Source organism: Megalobrama amblycephala, linkage group LG9 (genome assembly GCF_018812025.1).
Source record: "Megalobrama amblycephala isolate DHTTF-2021 linkage group LG9, ASM1881202v1, whole genome shotgun sequence".
NCBI classification, from domain to species: Eukaryota; Metazoa; Chordata; class Actinopteri; order Cypriniformes; family Xenocyprididae; genus Megalobrama; species Megalobrama amblycephala.
The window spans coordinates 30,817,510-30,836,312 of NC_063052.1; the positions used below are offsets into that span (position 1 = coordinate 30,817,510).

General features: G+C 37.2%; 1 protein-coding gene across 1 annotated transcript; it reads left to right on the top strand.

Annotated features, from left to right (window-relative positions):
* Positions 1-968: 968 nt before the first annotated feature.
* cdx1a (caudal type homeobox 1a) lies at positions 969-15,924 on the top strand. The gene is made up of 3 exons (XM_048202770.1): positions 969-1,480; positions 12,942-13,090; positions 15,161-15,924. Exons 1-3 carry the CDS (start codon positions 1,105-1,107, stop codon positions 15,350-15,352), a joined length of 717 nt encoding a protein of 238 aa, XP_048058727.1. The 5' UTR covers positions 969-1,104; the 3' UTR covers positions 15,353-15,924.
* Positions 15,925-18,803: the final 2,879 nt, after the last annotated feature.

Genomic DNA, 18,803 nt, shown 5'->3' on the forward strand with positions numbered 1-18,803 from the left:
TTAGCAGAGAAATTAGGATATATTTAAAAAAGGATTTTTTTTTTCAAATATAATAAATGTATAATTAATGCAATACTGTAAATAATAATATGGCCTATTGCAATATAATAATAAACAAAGAAATAATATGAAATTGTAATAATTTATCATGATAAAATATGCTGCGTAAAATAATGAGCTGTACGTGCTGAATGACAATAAGGCAGTGTAAGTGTTAATGTAAAGTAGCGTTACTTCCAGCATCAGTGGCTCCAGAACATGTTCTCTTGGTTCTCACGTCTGTCAGAGGAAGCAGAAGCCCGCGTGTCATCATCATTTGAATACAGAGGCCTTGATTTACAGTGTCGCTCATTTGTCGCTTTTATTGCGGCTCTTTGATGTGCGGCGCGCGAGACCCTTTGAAATGCACGAGCGCTTTCTGATGTAAAGAGGCACGAGCGCCGCTCTGACTCCCCAAAAACCTGCCGTGAGATACCAGCGACACATCATCATCCTCACGGCCTTCATCGCCTCAAACCCGTCCCATCATCATCATCATGAACTTCATCACTGAAAGATATCACCACGAACATCATCATCATCACCTCAAATAATTTCTCATAGTGATCTTAATCAAAACCTTATCTGAGATATTACATTATATCTTCATCATTTTAAACATGCCCTGACATATCACCATCATCATCATGGTCTTCATCACATTTTTGCCCAGGTAGGCCTATCATCTTCATCACGGACACCGATATGTTAAGCATCCTGGCTGGTTCGGGGTCAAATTTTGACCTTTATGTAAAATGTAAATAACGTGACAGGCATTCCAGCGCGTGTCAGCGTCTTTCAGTATGGAGCGTTTGTCGCGTCGCCAGCGGAGATGTGGCGTTGGAGATAAAGCGTCTATCACGGCATTCGGGCCTTCAACTATCTGCGCTCAGCTCTCTGGTGATCTCGCGCCCTTCCGGCCAGTCAGCGGCACCTGTGCGCGTGTCATAAATCAGCTCAGGTGGGTGTCCCGGGGTGACGTCAGCGCTGGGCAAACAAACGCGCGCTCGAGCGCTCTGGCAAGGTGAAGTTCAGTTAAAGTAAAACTTTCAGCTCGCGAGGAAAATGTCCGTGAGCTTCCTGCTGGACACGGCCATGTACGGCAACCCCGCGAGACACCTGAACCTCAGCCAGCCTCACCTGAACGTCTACCCGTCCGCCCCGTACCCGGACTACAGTGGATACCACCCGGGTCCTGCCCTCGGGAATGACCTGCATCACACCGGCAGCTCGTGGAGTCCCGGGTTCGGCCCGGGTTCGCGTGAAGAGTGGCCGCCGCTCTACAGCCACGGGACAGGTCACTCGCTGCCGGTTAACGGCTTGGAGGTCAACGTGATTCCGCCGGTGGATCAGGGGCTGCTGAGCGGCGCACCGAGCGCGCCGGTGGAGAGAGAAGAGCCGCAGGACTGGATGAGACGCGCCGCGGCTCCCCCGAACTCTGGTGAGAGATCAGCACCTCTCCTGACCCCTAAACCCTTCTGTGCTCACTACTGTCTCACATCACACTCTTTCACTTCCTCTACATTATCAAAAAAAAAAGAAAAAGTAATGCCATGTTTTTGGACATGCATCGTGGAGCCATTCCATGTAAACTTGATGCTTTTATGAAATATACAGAACAGTGTTTTTGGAAAATCCCATTGGTAGTGATATGGTTTAGGTTGGGTTTATGGTTGGTGTTTCTGTACAATACCATTGGTAATACCATGTTTTTAGACATCCATCATGGTAATACAATGATATTTGATGCTTTTATGAAATAAACCATAGTCTACAGTGTTTTTGGACAATACCATTGGTGATGCCATGTTTATAGACATACATCATGGTAATACCATGCAATTTAATGCTTTGATGAAATGTACCGTAGTAGTACAGTGTTTCTGGACAATACCATTGGCAATACCATGTTCTTTAGACAATGCAATTAGTAATACCATGGTTTTTGGATATGCATCATGGTAATACCATGTTTTTTTTAGACATATTCTCTTTGATTTTATGTTTTTTGGAAATATATCATAGTAGTACAGCATTTTTTAGACATGCATCATGGTAATACCATGTAATTTGATGCTTTTAAGAAATATACCATAGACGTACAGTGTTTCTGTACAATACCATTGGTAATACCATGTTTTTAGACATCCACCATGGTAATACAATGATATTTGATGCTTTTATGAAATAAACCATAGTCTACAGTGTTTTTGGACATTACCATTGGTGATGCCATGTTTATAGACATACATCATGGTAATACCATGCAATTTGATGCTTTTATGAAATGTACCGTAGCAGTACAGTGTTTTTGGACAATACCATTGGCAATACCATGTTCTTTAGACAATGCAATTAGTAATACCATGGTTTTTGGATATGCATCATGGTAATACCATGTTTTTTTTAGACATATTCTCTTTGATTTTATGTTTTTTGGAAATATATCATAGTAGTACAGCATTTTTTAGACATGCATCATGGTAATACCATGTAATTTGATGCTTTTATGAAATGGATCATAGTGTTTTTGGACAATATCATTGGTAATACCATGTTCTTTAGACAATACCATTGGTAATACCATGTTTTTAGGCATGCATAATGGTAATACCATGTTATTTGATGCTTTTATGAAATGGATCATATATTACAGTGTTTTTAGACAATACCATTGGTAATACCATGTTGTTAGGCATGCATAATGGTAATACCATGTAATCTGAGGCTTTTATGAAATGCACCATAATGTTTTTGGACAATATCATTGGTAATACCATGTTCTTTAGACTTTACCCTTACTTATACCATGCTTTTTGGACATGCATCATGGTAATATGTTTTTTTTAGACATGTTTCCTGTGATTTCATGCTTTTTGGAAATATACCATAGTAGTACAACATTTTTTTAGGTATGCATAATGGCAATACCATGTAATTTGATGCTTTTATGACATGTACTATAGTAGTATAGTGCTTTTGGACAATGTCATTGGTAATACCATGGTTTTTTAGACAATACCATTGGTAATACCATGCTTTTAGGCACGCATAATGGTAATACCATGTAATTTGATGCTTTTATGAAATGTACCATAGTAGTACAGTGTTTTTGGACAATACAATTGGTAATACAATGTTCTTTAGCCAATACCATTAGTAATACCGTGCTTTTCAGACATGCATCATGGTAATACCATGTTTTTGTGCAAGTAAAACCATGTTAATCTTTAAAGTATGTTGCAGTACCACTTAAAAACCATGGTATATGAATATGGAAATCATACAGTACCATGGCATATATGAAAACCACAGCATAATCACCAGATACCATTCAGTGCACCATTTTGACGGCGCAGAAAGTGAAAGTTTTGCTTGATAAACATTAATAATATAATCTAATATTCTGAAAACCTGCTCATTTCTGCATTAAGAGCATTTTTGGTGTGCTAACTTAGAAATAGTTCTGCTTACCTACAGTCACATGTGATCTATATACAGATCGGTTAATAAATCAGTCATGCTGAAGGCCTGCAGCTACAGCAGAGAGATCAAAATACCAGCACAATTCATTTGTTTGATCTTTGATGTTCTACAACATCTGGAGATCTGAAGGAGCGTGTAGTTGAACAGTCAGTAATAGATGTTTGCGGCCTTATCGGAAGTGCATTATGGCTAATAGTTTACCGAGTGATAAACTAATCTCTTCTGGGAATATTTGTGTAAATGTGTCACACGCAGCCAGGTTGGCACAGTTATAAAGCTCAGATGGAGCGAGACTCTTTACAGACCTTTGGGAAAGATTTGGAGATTTTTACATTATGTAGTTTTAAAAGATTTGTGTCATGATCTTTTTAAAGGTCTGGATTTGATGCCAAATCATATTTGGCCTCCAGCTTTGAGCATGCGGTCTAATTCAGTTCAGTTCAATTTGATTCATTTAAATTCAGACTTATTTCTATAACATATTTATTGTCCCAAAGCAACTTAACAATGAATAATTCATATTACCATTAAATAGATCGATAAATAGGTGCATAAGATCAGATTCTTGTTTTTTTGTCAATAATGAACTGCAGTCTGTGCAATTGTTCATATTTCTTAAACAGACCAAAAGGAGGAAATGAAGTCATGCTCATTAGTTTTGTTTTCAGCTTTCAAAGGGCCGTTGTCTGACACGGTTGGTCAAGATGCAAATGTGGTCATCATGTTTGACTGTTCAAACGTTCTGATATCATCCCATGAGCAGATTATAGACGTGGAATATGGATCATGTGACAAAAACAAATATAGATGAGAATGTTCAGGAAATACTGCTGGGAAAAAAAAAAAAATGAAACACTGATCCAAACAGGTTTAATTTTCCACTCTACTTTTTCTTTAGAGAACACACCCGTGTACCTGGCTTACCTAACTTATCTAAATCGCTTTACTTATCTCGGTAGTGACATACTGTTGACTTCTATTGTTTTTATATAATTATATGACAACAGAATAACCCATTTCCAAACCCTACCATAAAAGAATGCATTTAAAAATACATTATGTATTTACATTACTAGCTTTTATGTTTTGAACAAGTCATTTTCACTCTTTTAAATGCAATCCATTGTTGCCCCCTACTGGACAACAGTAATAGACACCTAATGCTTCTGACACGTGTTGTGATAAATAGGACTTTATTTTGATCCATTAGTTATAACAATGCAGATATTTACCACTGTAGATTCTGATCTATTATTGAATTAAATTCCTGGCACAACTGACTCCTTCACATTTACCTTGAAAGCAGATTACGGACTATACAGGTAGCTGTCTAGTAAGGGAGCTTCCTCACTGAAATAGAACCTGATATGGAGCACGTAATTGAGTTTGACGTCAGCATGTTGCTAAGCAAAAAATGCATTACTCTAATAAGCATAAAATACATAGCACACAGAAATATTTGGTAAAATAGACCTTTTTAATTGAAATTATCTGCTTATCAATAAAAGAGGTCATTCTTGATGAATGGAAAAAGATAGATGTTGCAAAATGTCGCCAACTTGTTCATTCCATGCCTAGAAGAGTTGGTGCTGTCATTAAAAATCATGATGGCCATACAAAGTACTAGATGTAGTAGTTTTTGTTGTGGGGTGTACTCATTTTTGCATCACCCTAATTTGAGTAAAACTGAAAAATGTGTAATCCAAGTTATATTATTAACCTTATTTTCATGTTATAAATTAAACAGATGTTATATTAAACGTAACATTTTGGAAATTGTTTTTGTGTTCATTGAGATATTGTTTAAAATGTTACTTTTCAAAGGGGGTGTACTCATTTACGCTGAGCACTGTACACACACATAAAAAAGTAAAACTATATAAAATGACAAAAAAACAAAATTACTAATACTTTAGGATTAAATGCAAAATATAAAAAGAAAAACTAATACAAAATATTATTAAAAACTGTAATATTATCTCAGTTATACAAAAATAACACTGGTCTGCGATGCCTTAAAATGCAGTGACTACTATGCTGACTACTACACACTTCTGTCTTTATCTTTGTGTGAACTTCTTCCTGCTATGTTTATTACAGCACATCATATGACTGTGATGATTTGTGTGTATGTGTGCACGTTATAATGAGGTTAAACACTGTAAACCCTGATTTACTGAGTGTACACTGATCCAAGTTTCATTTTTTTGCCTTCTTATAACCGGTTTGAAGAGATAAACCACAGTAAAAATCAGTTATCCATTTAAAACAGCTACATTTTACGCCCACTTAACAAGAACTTCTGTTAGTTCAAGAAGGCGGTTTTGTAATCGCTGTACAAATAATTGGTTTTCCCAGGTTTCTCAGATGGTCATTACCAAACATATTATGTATTAGTTATGCCACAGACCTATATGTTCGTTTAAGGAAAGAGATAAACGAGAGCGCAGAGGCGCCGTTTTTCGTAGAGACACAGTGAGTCAGTGGTGTGTGACGCCGGATGAAGTCGTGTATGAAGGTGGAGCGGTGTTGCCCAATGTTAGCTGCTCGATTATTCATCTGTGTGTCTAAACACAAGGCGTCTTGAGAGTCGAACGTCCTGTCGACAAAGTGAAAGATTTTCTGAAAAGCTAATAACAGCAGAGGCCAGTGAGTCTGAGGTGGTGGCCGCACCCTGCTGTGTGCACTGTGGGAGGACCAGAGAGCACTGATAAGGGGACGAGACACTCTCTGTGTGTGTGTGTGTGTGTGTGTGTGTGTGTGTGCGTGTGTGTGTGTGTGTGTGTGTGTTTACACATGTCAGCTAAAGCTGGTGGAGAAAAGGGAAGCATACTGTTGAGAAAGAGTTTCAGTATATGAAAACTGCATTCAGGGGCTTTTGGGACATGTGTGGTTCAGTGTTGTTTTATTATCACTGAGATACTATTTTAATTTAGGCTAGTTTGTATTTTACATTTTCGTTTTAATTTTGTTGTCATTTTGTGGTATGTTTTTGTTATTTCAGTTTTTTTTTTGTTTTTTTTGTTTTTTTAAATATGTCTATATAGATTTTATTATTTCAGTTTTAGTTCACTCTTAGATAAATGGTTGGAGATCTACTGTATATATAACTCTAGGTTTCTTGACTCAATTTTAATGTACACTGTCAAAAGGTTCTATATAAGGAGTAATTTCTTAAGTGATTACATAATACTTTTTTAATGAATAAGGGGTTACATTAATTTTTTCTAGTGAAAGTATATTTAAACTAAAAATGATGGGACCCCCAAAATGGTTCTATAGTTTATATGAAGCAAAGTCCCTTTAAGACAAGTTATTTCACTCGGCCATCTTTGAAACGCCTCTCAGTGATGCAAGTGCAGCTCCTATCTCTTTGAATGGGAAAATTAAAATTCTCCAAAGCTTTCGATTCAATTTCATATTTGAAATCACCAATGAAATTTGACAACATCTGTATTATACATTTTGTTTCTAAATGCTCAAATCATGACAAAAAAAACGTATTCCGCCATGTAGAGTGCTTTAGTGACTAGCCACTTTTTCAGCAGTGATGGGTCTGGAAGTATTTTTCCCCATAAGGATTTTTATTCATAAAAGTATTCATTACAGTGCTATAAGCCATGAACCAAGCCAACCAGCTACGAGGTGAATCACAACATTACATTTTTTTTTTTTTTTTTTGAAGCAAACAATAAAAAAAAAATCAAACAAAAACACAGAGGTACAAGACTGTGTACTCAACAGCTTTGGTGAGAGAAAGAACTACAATCCCATGAAGCATTTTGATATATATATATATATATACACACAGTAGTAATGTCTAAACCGCTGGCCACAAAAGTGGGTACACTCCTAAGTGAAAATGTCCAAATTGGGCCCAATTAGCCATTTTCTCTCCCCGGTGTCATGTGACTCATTAGTGTTACAAGGTCTCAGGTGTGAATGGGGAGCAGGTGTGTTAAATTTGGTGTTATCACTCTCACTCTCTCATACTGGTCACTGGAAGTTCAACATGGCACCTCATGGCAAAGAACTCTCTGAGGATCTGAAAAAAAGAATTGTTGCTCTACAAAGATGGCGTTAGGCTATAAGAAGATTGCCAAGACCCTGAAACTGAGCTGCAGCACGGTGGCCAAGACCATATAGCGGTTTAACAGGACAGGTTCCACTCAGAACATGGTCGACCAAAGACGTTGAGTGCACATGCTCAGCGTCATATCCAGAGGTTGTGTTTGGGAAATAGACGTATGAGTGCTGCCAGCATTGCTGCAGAGGTTGAAGCCTGTCAGTGCTCAGACCATACACCGCACACTGCATCAAATTGGTCTGTCGTCCCAGAAGGAAGCCTCTTCTAAAGATGATGCACAAGAAAGCCCGCAAACAGTTTGCTGAAGACAAGCAGACGAAGGATTACTGGAACCATGTCCTGTGGTCTGATGAGACCAAGATAAACGTATTTGCTTCAGATGGTGTCAAGCGTGTGTGGCGGCAACCAGGTGACGAGTACAAAGACAAGTGTGTCTTGCCTACAGTCAAGCATGGTGGTGGGAGTGTCATGGTCTGGGGCTGCATGAGTGCTGCCGGCACTGGGGAGCTACAGTTCATTGAGGGAATCATGAATGAGCAGAGCATGATCCCCTCCCTTCGGTTGTGTTAAATTTGTGCTATATAAATAAAATTTGACTTGACTTGACTTCAGAGACTGGGCCGCAGGGCAGTATTCCAACATGATAACGACCCCAAACACACCTCCAAGACGACCACTGCCTTGCTAAAGAAGCTGAGGGTAAAGGTGATGGACTGGCCAAGCATGTCTCCAGACCTAAACCCTATTGAGCATCTGTGGGGCATCCTCAAATGGAAGGTGGAGGAGCGCAAGGTCTCTAACATCCACCAGCTCCGTGATGTCGTCATGGAGGAGTGGAAGAGGACTGTGAAGCTCTGGTGAACTCCATGCCCAAGAGGGTTAAAATAATGGTGGCCACACAAAATATTGTCACTTTGGGCCCAATTTGGACATTTTCACTCAGGGGTGTAGTCACTTTTGTGGCCAGCGGTTTTGACAATAATGACTGTGTGTTGAGTTATTTTGAGGGGACAGGAAATTTACACTGTTATACAAGCTGTACACTCACTACTTTACATTGTAGCAAAGTGTCATTTCTTCAGTGTTGGCACATGAAAAGATATAATAAAATATTTACAAATATTTACGGTGTATATATATATATATATATATATATATACACACACACACACACACACACACACACACACACACACATTTAAGTGTTTTGAGAGTGTGGGGAGACTGACTCATTTGCGGTGGGAGTGGACGGAGCTAAAGATCTTGTTTGGTGCTCTTTGTTCGCTGCGGCTCTCTGATTGGTGGAATTTTCTGTACAGTGTCATGGGTAATGTTGTTTTTCACCAAAAATTCTGCTATTAAACATGATTATTTAAAAAATAAGTTGAATTAATGCAAATAGATGGCTTCAACAAAAGCATACTGTCCATTAACAACTTCGGAGCTCATCACAAGTCTTTCTATAAAGATTTATCAGTTGTTGTTAAAAGTCAATTTCACTGAATGAATGAATGAATGGATTTTTTACTTCCAGAACCCGACTGTTGAACTCTATTGCGTGTTGCACTTTCTCTCATTCTCATGTGACTTTCATATGAAGTTCCTGACAGAACACTTTAAGGTTCTATATAGAAACTTCCAAGATTGTTTAGTTCATCACATAAATGAAAATAAGATATATTGCTTTGGTTTTTTAAAGGTGCTCTAAGCGATGTCACGCATTTTTAGGCCAAAACATTTTTTGTCACATACAGCAAACATCTCCTCACTATCCTCTAGCTGCCTATCCCCTGAACACACTGTAAAAAAACGCGGTCTCTGTAGTCGCCACAAGCTCCGAAAAACGGCAATAAAAACAAACAGGTGCAGCCTGGACCACGAATCATAATAAACACGCTCCAGCCAATAACCGACAAGGATGATTTTAAATGCGCGTTCATGACTGTTTCAGGAGGCACGGAGGGGAGGGGGAGGAGGAGGAGGAGGGAGGGTCTAGCTAGCCTCTGTTTTGTTTGACAACACTTCGAACGTCAATAGGAAGTTACCCAGGATCACTTAGAGCACCTTTAAAAGTAACAAATGTTTTTTTTTAGTTAATTATAACCCTGTTGTGGTTGTGTTTGCATGCACATGTGTGTCATCTGAGGTCAGTGAATTTCACGCTCAGATCATTTCACACCAGCAGGAAATGCTGTGATACGCCCATCTTATGAATGTGGTGGTGCTTTAGAGGAGAAATGAGACAAAATGTGAGTGAAACAGAAATTGCAAAAGAGCACATTTATTCTTAATTTAAGATGATGTAAACATGACGTGCAGCATTTTTAAGTGCTTTTTTATATTTCTAAATACTTAAATAATAATAATCCTGAAAGTCCTCCAAATACCATTTCAGATTTACACAGACATGCATGTTTTGTATACTGTATGTTATTCCAGAATTTGGTTGGATAAATACGTGATGATGACCATATGTAGACATATACACTGTTTTTGACTGATGTTTACTAATGGATAAACCAAGATGATGTTGGTGATGATGCAGCTTATGAAAGTCTGTTGTAAATATTTCACAAATTTTGTAATTCACAGGAAGAATGAAATCTATTTCCAAAGATGACAAATCTCTCAAACGCACAGGGATTTGTTCTCGTTTTTTTTCTGACTCAGAGGGTGCCTTATGTAATTATTCATTAAAAAACCATGCATACTTTAAATTAAAAGAGAATATTCTGTCTGTGAGGAAGGGGAAGCTCACAAAAACATTATTTTCATGACACTTGTCTCCAAATTCTCAATATATACTTCTTATGATAATTCTCACATTGTAAAGTTTCACTCATTTCGTAATTCACAGTAAGACTGAAATATATTTCCAAAGAACAGAAATCTCTCAAATGCACAGGGGTTTTCCTCAGTGCTGATGGATTGGTTCACTACGGCTTCAGTAAAGTTTGTGTTTCTGGACTTTATTAAACCCAAACTCTCATTTACAATCAGACAGGCCTGTAATTCAAAGGCGAATCTAAGAGCTGCGGTTCATGTCTGACACCGATGACACTGGCTGCATCCGAAAGCTTTAGACAGCTGCCCTATCAGGAAGCGTTTGCACACAAAGGTACCTCACGAACGTACTTTTACACACAAACTGACCACCAACCACAACTTTCGGATGCCATCTTTATTTTTAGCTTAACCAGAGATGGTCTTATTATTATTGGGAGATACGAGGGTCCATGGCTCCATACCCTAGAGTGGTGCAGGTATGACGTCAGGACCCGAAAGTTTTAATAAGTAACTAGACAAGACAGTTTGGGGTGCGAGTGCGTGTAGTGTACGTTTTAGAACAACACGTCAAAGTATCGTGAATGAGAAGTTGGAACTGACCTTACTTTACAATATTGTGACATATTTTCTGAGTGAAATAGAGGGCGTGGCTTGTTTGTTTCCTGCTGGTAATTGATTGGATATAGTACATTTTCAAATTTTGATTAAAGATTCAAAGATACAAAGACATTTTTTGTGTTGTGAATCAACTTGCATGCATGAATTGTTCACCAGGAGACTAGTAATGTACACTAACAAAGTAAATAAATAGCGTCAATTTTGATTTCATGCCGACTTTAAATATTTTGCATCAAACAGAAAGATGAGGGAAAAAATGAAAAACATGCTGTTGATGGAAATTGAAATGCAAGCAAAACTGGATCTGCTCTATTTTAATATATACGGAAAATGATTCTGAATAAATCCAATGTTTCTGTGCCACAACATTAAAGACGTTTTGAAAGTATAAGGAACAGCAACATCAAACCCCATCATTGCATTAGGAGATAAAGCATCAAAGCTGTTTAAAAATCATTACAAAAATTAGTTAAGTTAGATCTAAGAAGAGCTCCTGAGCATATTTGAGCAGATTCAGACATGTGCTTTGTTACTTTCAACTGTAACATAATAACATTGACACATTTTAAGAGTGACTTAAGAGTAAAAGTGCTTTTAAAGGGCCAGTGATTATTTTAAAGTTCATGTCATCTTTAGTGAGGTAAGACGAAGTTGTTTGCTTTGAGAATGTGGTTAACACTAACAGAAACATCAGGCATACAACATCTCAAGAGGAACTAAAACTTTGAGAGGAATATGAAAGTGGTTTACCACAGGTTTTATTCTTCATCAGTCTCTGTAGAGGAACATTTACATTATTATTAGCCCCAGATCTGTTTTGGAAGGTAAAGACTATGAGAACAGGAACTGAGATCTCAGCTTCTGTCCTTCCTTTTTGACAGCCAAACACATTTTTCATCTGTCTTTCTATTCAATGAATCCATCGTGTCCTTCATCACTTGATTGATGTTTTAGATCGCTGGGATTGATTTGTTCTTCTCGAGTCCAAGCTGTACAGCTCTAAACTAAAATCCCAGAACACAAATGTTGTGCAAAGCTGAAAATATCAGGGGATTTTCAGCTTATTATAAGTCATGAGAATTTTTTGTGCAGTTTTTCATTACAACACTTAAATATTATTTATTATTCTTTAATCAGCAAGAAGAGGAAGGTCCTATAAAGAACTTTAAAGGGTTCTGTTAAGCGCCTCATATATATATAGAACATTTTTTGGGTTCCCAATTTATGGATTTAATTTCAATTTAAATGAATTAAACAGCTTGTAAGCATACTTTATAGAAAATTTGAAATAACCCATTAAACATGAAATTATTATACAATAATTTAAAGCATTTCTCCTTATATAGACACTTTTTAATGAAGGGTTCTTTAAATTTCAATCAAGAACATATAGAACCCCACTAAACCTTTTTTTTTTTTTTTTGGTAACACTTTACAATAAGGTTCATTAGTTACTGTAACATTAGTTAACTAAATTAGTTAACATGAACTAATAATGAACTGCATTTATTAATCTTTGTTAATGTTAATTTCAACATTTAATAATACATTATTAAAATCTTGTTAACATTAGTTAATGCACTGTGAACTAAGTTGATACAGTTAATACATTAACTAATGATTAACTAATGAACCTTATTGTAAAGTTACCCTGTAGACTGTAGATAGAAAAATGCACTAAAATTCCCATGACTTTTAATAAGCTGAAAATCCCCTGATATTGCTTTCTGTGTGTTATGCAGTTTTTGTCTTACTGGAGATACTTGTATACAAATAAATAAACATCTTTTAAATATACTAATCCCAATGAATGGAACCTGAGACACAAATAATAATCTCTATTAAATGATTTTTAAAATTCAACAACCACAACAACTGAATATGAAAATTAAAATTAAAATTAAAAACACTTTTGTGCTGGCAGGAGGGAAGACACGGACGAAAGACAAATACAGAGTGGTGTACAGTGACGTCCAGCGCCTGGAGCTGGAGAAGGAATTTCATTTCAGCAGATACATCACCATCAGAAGGAAGGCGGAGCTCGCCGGAGCCCTGAGCCTATCAGAACGCCAGGTAGGCCATTAACAGTCAGAGTGGAAGTTAAATGAACCTGTGAACTCGTGCTGTGAGATCTGTCTAATTATAACGGAGTTTCTTGTGAAAGGGCATGCTGACTGTGATATATATATAACGCCCATATTAAATGTGCTGCATTTCTTAGAAAAGAGGAAGAAGATAGTCAACAGCCTTTTAAAATATCATTAATCAATTCTGTAGAAACTGTAATGGTGAACCTAAAAAAAAAACATGATTATATCCATATTTCACTAAAATCAGAACAATGAAATATCCATCCATCCATCCATCCATCCATCCTTCCATTCATCCATCCATCCATCCACCCATCCATCCATCCACCTATCCACCCATCCATCCACACGTCTATCCATCCATCCATCCACCCTTCCATTCATCCATCCACCCATCCATCCATCTATTCATCCATCCATCCATCTATCTATCCACCTGTCTATCCATCCATCCATCCATCCATCCATCCATCCACCCATCCATCCACACGTCATCTATCCATCTATCTATCCATCTATCTGTCTGTCATTCCACCCATCCATCTATCTGTCCATCCGTCCATCTACCATCCATCTATCCATCCATCCATCCACACGTCTATCCATCCATCCATCCATCCATCCATCCTTCCTTCCATTCATCCATCCATCCACCCATCCATCCATCCATCCATCCATCCACACGTCTATCCATCCATCCATCCATCCACCCTTCCATTCATCCATCCACCCATCCATCCATCCATCCATCCATCCATCCATCCATCCATCCATCCATCCACACGTCTATCCATCCATCCATCCATCCATCCATCCTTCCTTCCTTCCATTCATCCATCCATCCACCCTTCCATTCATCCATCCACCCATCCATCCATCCATCCACACGTCTATCCATCCATCCATCCACCCTTCCACCCATCCATCCATCCATCCATCCATCCATCCATCTATCTATCCACCTGTCTATCCATCCATCCATCCATCCATCTATCCACCTGTCTATCCATCCATCCATCCATCCATCCATCCTTCCATTCATCCATCCACCTATCCATCCATCCATCCATCCATCCACACGTCTATCCATCCATCCATCCATCCACCCTTCCATCCATCCATCCATCCATCCATCCATCCTTCCATTCATCCATCCACCTATCCATCCATCCATCCATCCATCCATCCACACGTCTATCCATCCATCCATTCATCCATCCATCCATCCATCCATCCATCCATCCATCCATCCATCTATCTATCTATCTACCTGTCTATCCATCCATCCATCCACCCATCCATCCACACGTCATCTATCCATCTATCTATCCATCTATCTGTCTGTCATTCCACCCATCCATCTATCCGTCCATCCGTCCATCTACCATCCATCTATCCATCCATCCACACGTCTATCCATCCATCCATCCATCCACCCTTCCATCCATCCATCCATCCACCCTTCCATCCATCCATCTATCCACCCTTCCATCCATCCATCCACACGTCATCTATCCATCTATCTGTATGTCATTCCACCCATCCATCTATCTATCTGTCCATCCGTCCATCTACCATCCATATATCCATCCATCCACACGTCTATCCATCCATCCATCCATCCATCCATCCATCCATCTATCCACCCTTCCATCCATCCATCCACCCTTCCATCCATCATCCATCTATCTATCCACCCATCTATCCATCCTTCCATCCATCCACACCAAGCAAGTGTCATTTATTTTAAAGAAAGTACAAGCAGATTTTAAGCAAAACCAGCTAGTTGCCTAAAAATCATTATTAATTTAATCATTATTGATACAATCAGTTGCCAAAGCTATCAAAAAAAGCTCAGAAAAGTGCAATGAGTTCAGATATATATATATATATATATATATATATATATATATATATATATATATATATATATATATATATATATATATATGCGCATGAATATGCATGACTAGAGGGGATGTGTCTACTACAGCTGAAAGGTCATTGGTTGTCATTGGAATCAGGTAAATCACTTTGACTCTCTGATTCACAGGTGAAGATCTGGTTTCAAAACAGACGAGCTAAAGAAAGGAAAATGAACAAGAAGCGGCTGCAGCAGGCTCAGCAGAGCTCTGCATCCACACCGCCCAGCATGCCCGGCCACGGCAGCGCCGCCATGGTCACTAGCACCAACATCGGTTTGATGACAGACAATATATCGACCAACATCAAAGAGGAATACTGAAAACCCTTTCAAACAGAAGGATAAACAGTACATGTTTACACAGTTTCAGCGACACTGAATGGAACGTTCATATTGCACTACACAAATGACACGCAAACACGTTTTATTGTGAATAAAGCGCACAGTATTTCAATTTTTGTAAAAAAATATGATCTCTGAGTATGTTGAACGACTGAAGACACACGTCATAATGCCTTCTGAATTGTTTTGCATACTGCTTTTGATGACCTCATAACTACTGACAATGATTTGATGACTATATTTGCAGTGCGTGTATCACTATTGCTTTGCTTTGCTATGTAAAATATTTTACACCTACTGGATCATGGAAAACTGACATTTTTTTTTTTTTTAAAAAAGGAGTCAACTGGTGCCTCTGTGTAATTATTCATTTTAAAAAGTGTAAAATTTTTAATAAAAAGATACTATTTGAGGAGAATGTAAAACTGGACGGTCTGTGAAGAATGTGAATTTCACAAAAACTATTTTTTTAGGATCATTAAAATTTTTTTTTGCATTTTGACATTATTTTCATGATAATTAAGCACATTTTTTTCCAAATTCTCATTACTGTATTTTACACACTGTAAAAAAGAATTGTTGGTTTAACTTAAAAATATAAGTTACTTGGTTGTTCATTAAAATTAAAAATTTTTAGTTAATACAATGAAGACGATTGGTTTAATCAAGAGAACCTCAAAATATTATGTTATCTGAACTACATTAATTATTGAAGTTGATTTGACAGAAAAAATGTGATTACAGTGCCGTATTACTTTAGAAATGCCATTATTCTCAATGATGATTCTCATTGCTGCAATAACAGTAATTGTTTTTAATACAATATTTTTAATGATTTTTATAGGTCAGCATAAATTAATTAAATACTACAATTGTGTATAAATGCATCACAATTTAAATAAAATATTTTTTTTACATTTTATTCATCCTTTTTTTTTTGCAGAATTTGGGGCAGAAATTTGCTTAATTGGGCAAACAAAAATGTTCCATGTATATGTATATATAGAGCAAAGTATAGTTGCTTATTTTTTTAAAGAATGACCTTGACATGTTTTGGACTGATTTTATCAGTTTTAGCTAAATCATACAATGATATTTAAACTCTAAATCACACTGTACTTTGAGAGGGCGGAAACCGTGTGTTTACCGATCACAATGAACCGTGTGGATCATAAGTTGCGATAACACAAGGAAACAAACACAGCTTATTGATAAAAACAGAAGCTGAAATGGTGACCACGTACTCAATGCGCTCAATCATTGACAGACAATCCAGAGGTCGAGCAGAAGCTGCGATCCGTACGAACGTCATCGGATGGGTGTGGCCTGTTCAAAGGAACTGTTTTTGCAGCTAAGTCAGATGATTCATGTCAATTAAAGAGCCAATAAAGACCTGATGCCAGTAACGTTCATCTCATGGCCTTCAAGATCACGCGTTTGAACTGTTAATGTTTGATTGGTTTCACAATGTCACCACTGACCTTCATCTGACACACAAATGTGTCAAAAGTACTGTGAGACTTTATATTGAAGTTTAGATACAGTGTCAAAATGTGTCAAAAGTCACCCATGTTCACATTCAAGCCAAGAGTGTCCATCTTCAGCAATAGTTATAAAAGTTAGTCCTCAGTTTTAAGAGTAGTTTTAAGTATTGACCAAAATAATACAAAATGATTCTTCTGTGGAACCCAAGATATTTTGACGAATATTTGATACGGTTTTTGTTCATGCAATGAAAGTCAATGGGGTCCAAACACTAAAAAAAAGGTTTTCAAATGATCTTGCACTGAAAAAAGAAAGTCGTTCAGGTTTGGAACGAAAAAAACTGTTGTGACTTTAGCATGAATACTTTAATGATTCCTGCTACTATAATGAATACAATAATCAATAATGTCCTATTATATTTTTCTCTGAAATTCATTTCATTGGCTGTTTAAAACGAAAGTAAAATGTGGGGGAGCTCAAAAATGTATAAGCAAATTATAAGGAATAATAAAAGTGTGATTTTGCCTGGTAAACATAATCAGGAACAGAATTAATCTTCAGTTTCAAGAGTATTTAAGTAAGATACTGACCAAAATAATATTATTTTTCTTCTTTGGAACACAAATTAGACATTTCATACAATAAAAGTCAATGGGGTCCAAAAAAAAAAAAAAATTTTTTTTACATGATCGGAAGAAATTCAGGTTTTGGAATGACGTAAATGATGACGGAAATTTTATTTTTGGGTGAAATAAGTAATAGGCATACAAACACATTTTTAGGTTTTAGGGGAAAAATAGTATTCATTTTAATTATAAATTTCTAGTGAACTTCTTGCAGCTGAATCAGCGTGCATGACATGCATATGATCCAGAGAAAGAAATAATTGCATCTAGATGGCTCATGCTTTAAAAATAGTCCTTACTTCAGTTTCCTGGTACTGCAACATCTCACTCACCAGATAAAGAGATAACTATCTTGTTTCACACTTTAGAATCTTTATTGAAGAACCAAACATAAGTATTTTACACATGAAGCCAAGTTCACACTATGCTATTTTACAATTTTATCTTGTGTGTGAAAAAAACAGAATACAGGCGAATGAAATGGAGAGAATCAAACTTTACAAAATAAAATGCTTATGTGGTCACATGGCTGAAAAAATCCTCTAAATATCCTTTATTTCCTTTCCCATTTTCTTGTGAAAGTTCGTTTTCAGCCGTGCAGATAACAGCAGGATGATATTCTGTGTCGTGTTCGCATGCGTGTTAATCATTAACTGTGTGGATGTTGTAAAGTGACGCCACTGTAGAAAATAAAGATGCAACACCGCTCTGACTTAATCAGCATCTCCATCTCTGTAACCCCACATCAAAAACATGCTCAAAATAACTCTTGTTGACTTCTTGTGTAGATTGATAAGACATATACCCCTGGTTTCACAGATAAGGCTTAAGGCAGACTAAAATGCATGTTTGAGCTGTTTTAACTGAAAAAAACTTGCACTGACATATCTCAAAATATGTAAGTGCCATTGTTTTGTCTCAAGATGCACACCTGTAATGTTTTTTTCTATAGTACATTTATAAAAGCTACTTAAAATGCCCTAACTGAACTGCTGCAAGGCCTAACCCTGGCTTAATATAAGCCCTGTCTGTGAAACCAGGCCTTTATGTCTTAGAGACATTTTTACACTAATAAATATAATCTTTAAATCTATTAATTCATTCATATGCACCCAAGCAAATTACACACTATTTACACACTATGATGCACGCACACAACAGAGATGTAATTGTAAAAAGCATTAAACTTTTGAACTGAGAAGGGATGAGATGTTTCCTATCGCATGCAGGAAATCACATGACATGATCAGGAAATTGACAAAACTCTTACATAAAGTACTGACAAATATGCTCTCAATCATCATGGATAAATGTGAAAG

What these genes read in the sequence shown, in the direction of transcription:
- cdx1a (XM_048202770.1), top strand. Translation starts at nt 1,105, where the DNA reads ATGTCCGTGAGCTTCCTGCTGGACACGGCCATGTACGGCAACCCCGCG. An exon ending in CGCGGCTCCCCCGAACTCTG is followed by an intron (nt 1,481 to 12,941) that starts GTGAGAGATCAG and finishes TTGTGCTGGCAG; the next exon opens with GAGGGAAGACACGGACGAAA. An exon ending in TGAGCCTATCAGAACGCCAG is followed by an intron (nt 13,091 to 15,160) that starts GTAGGCCATTAA and finishes TCTGATTCACAG; the next exon opens with GTGAAGATCTGGTTTCAAAA.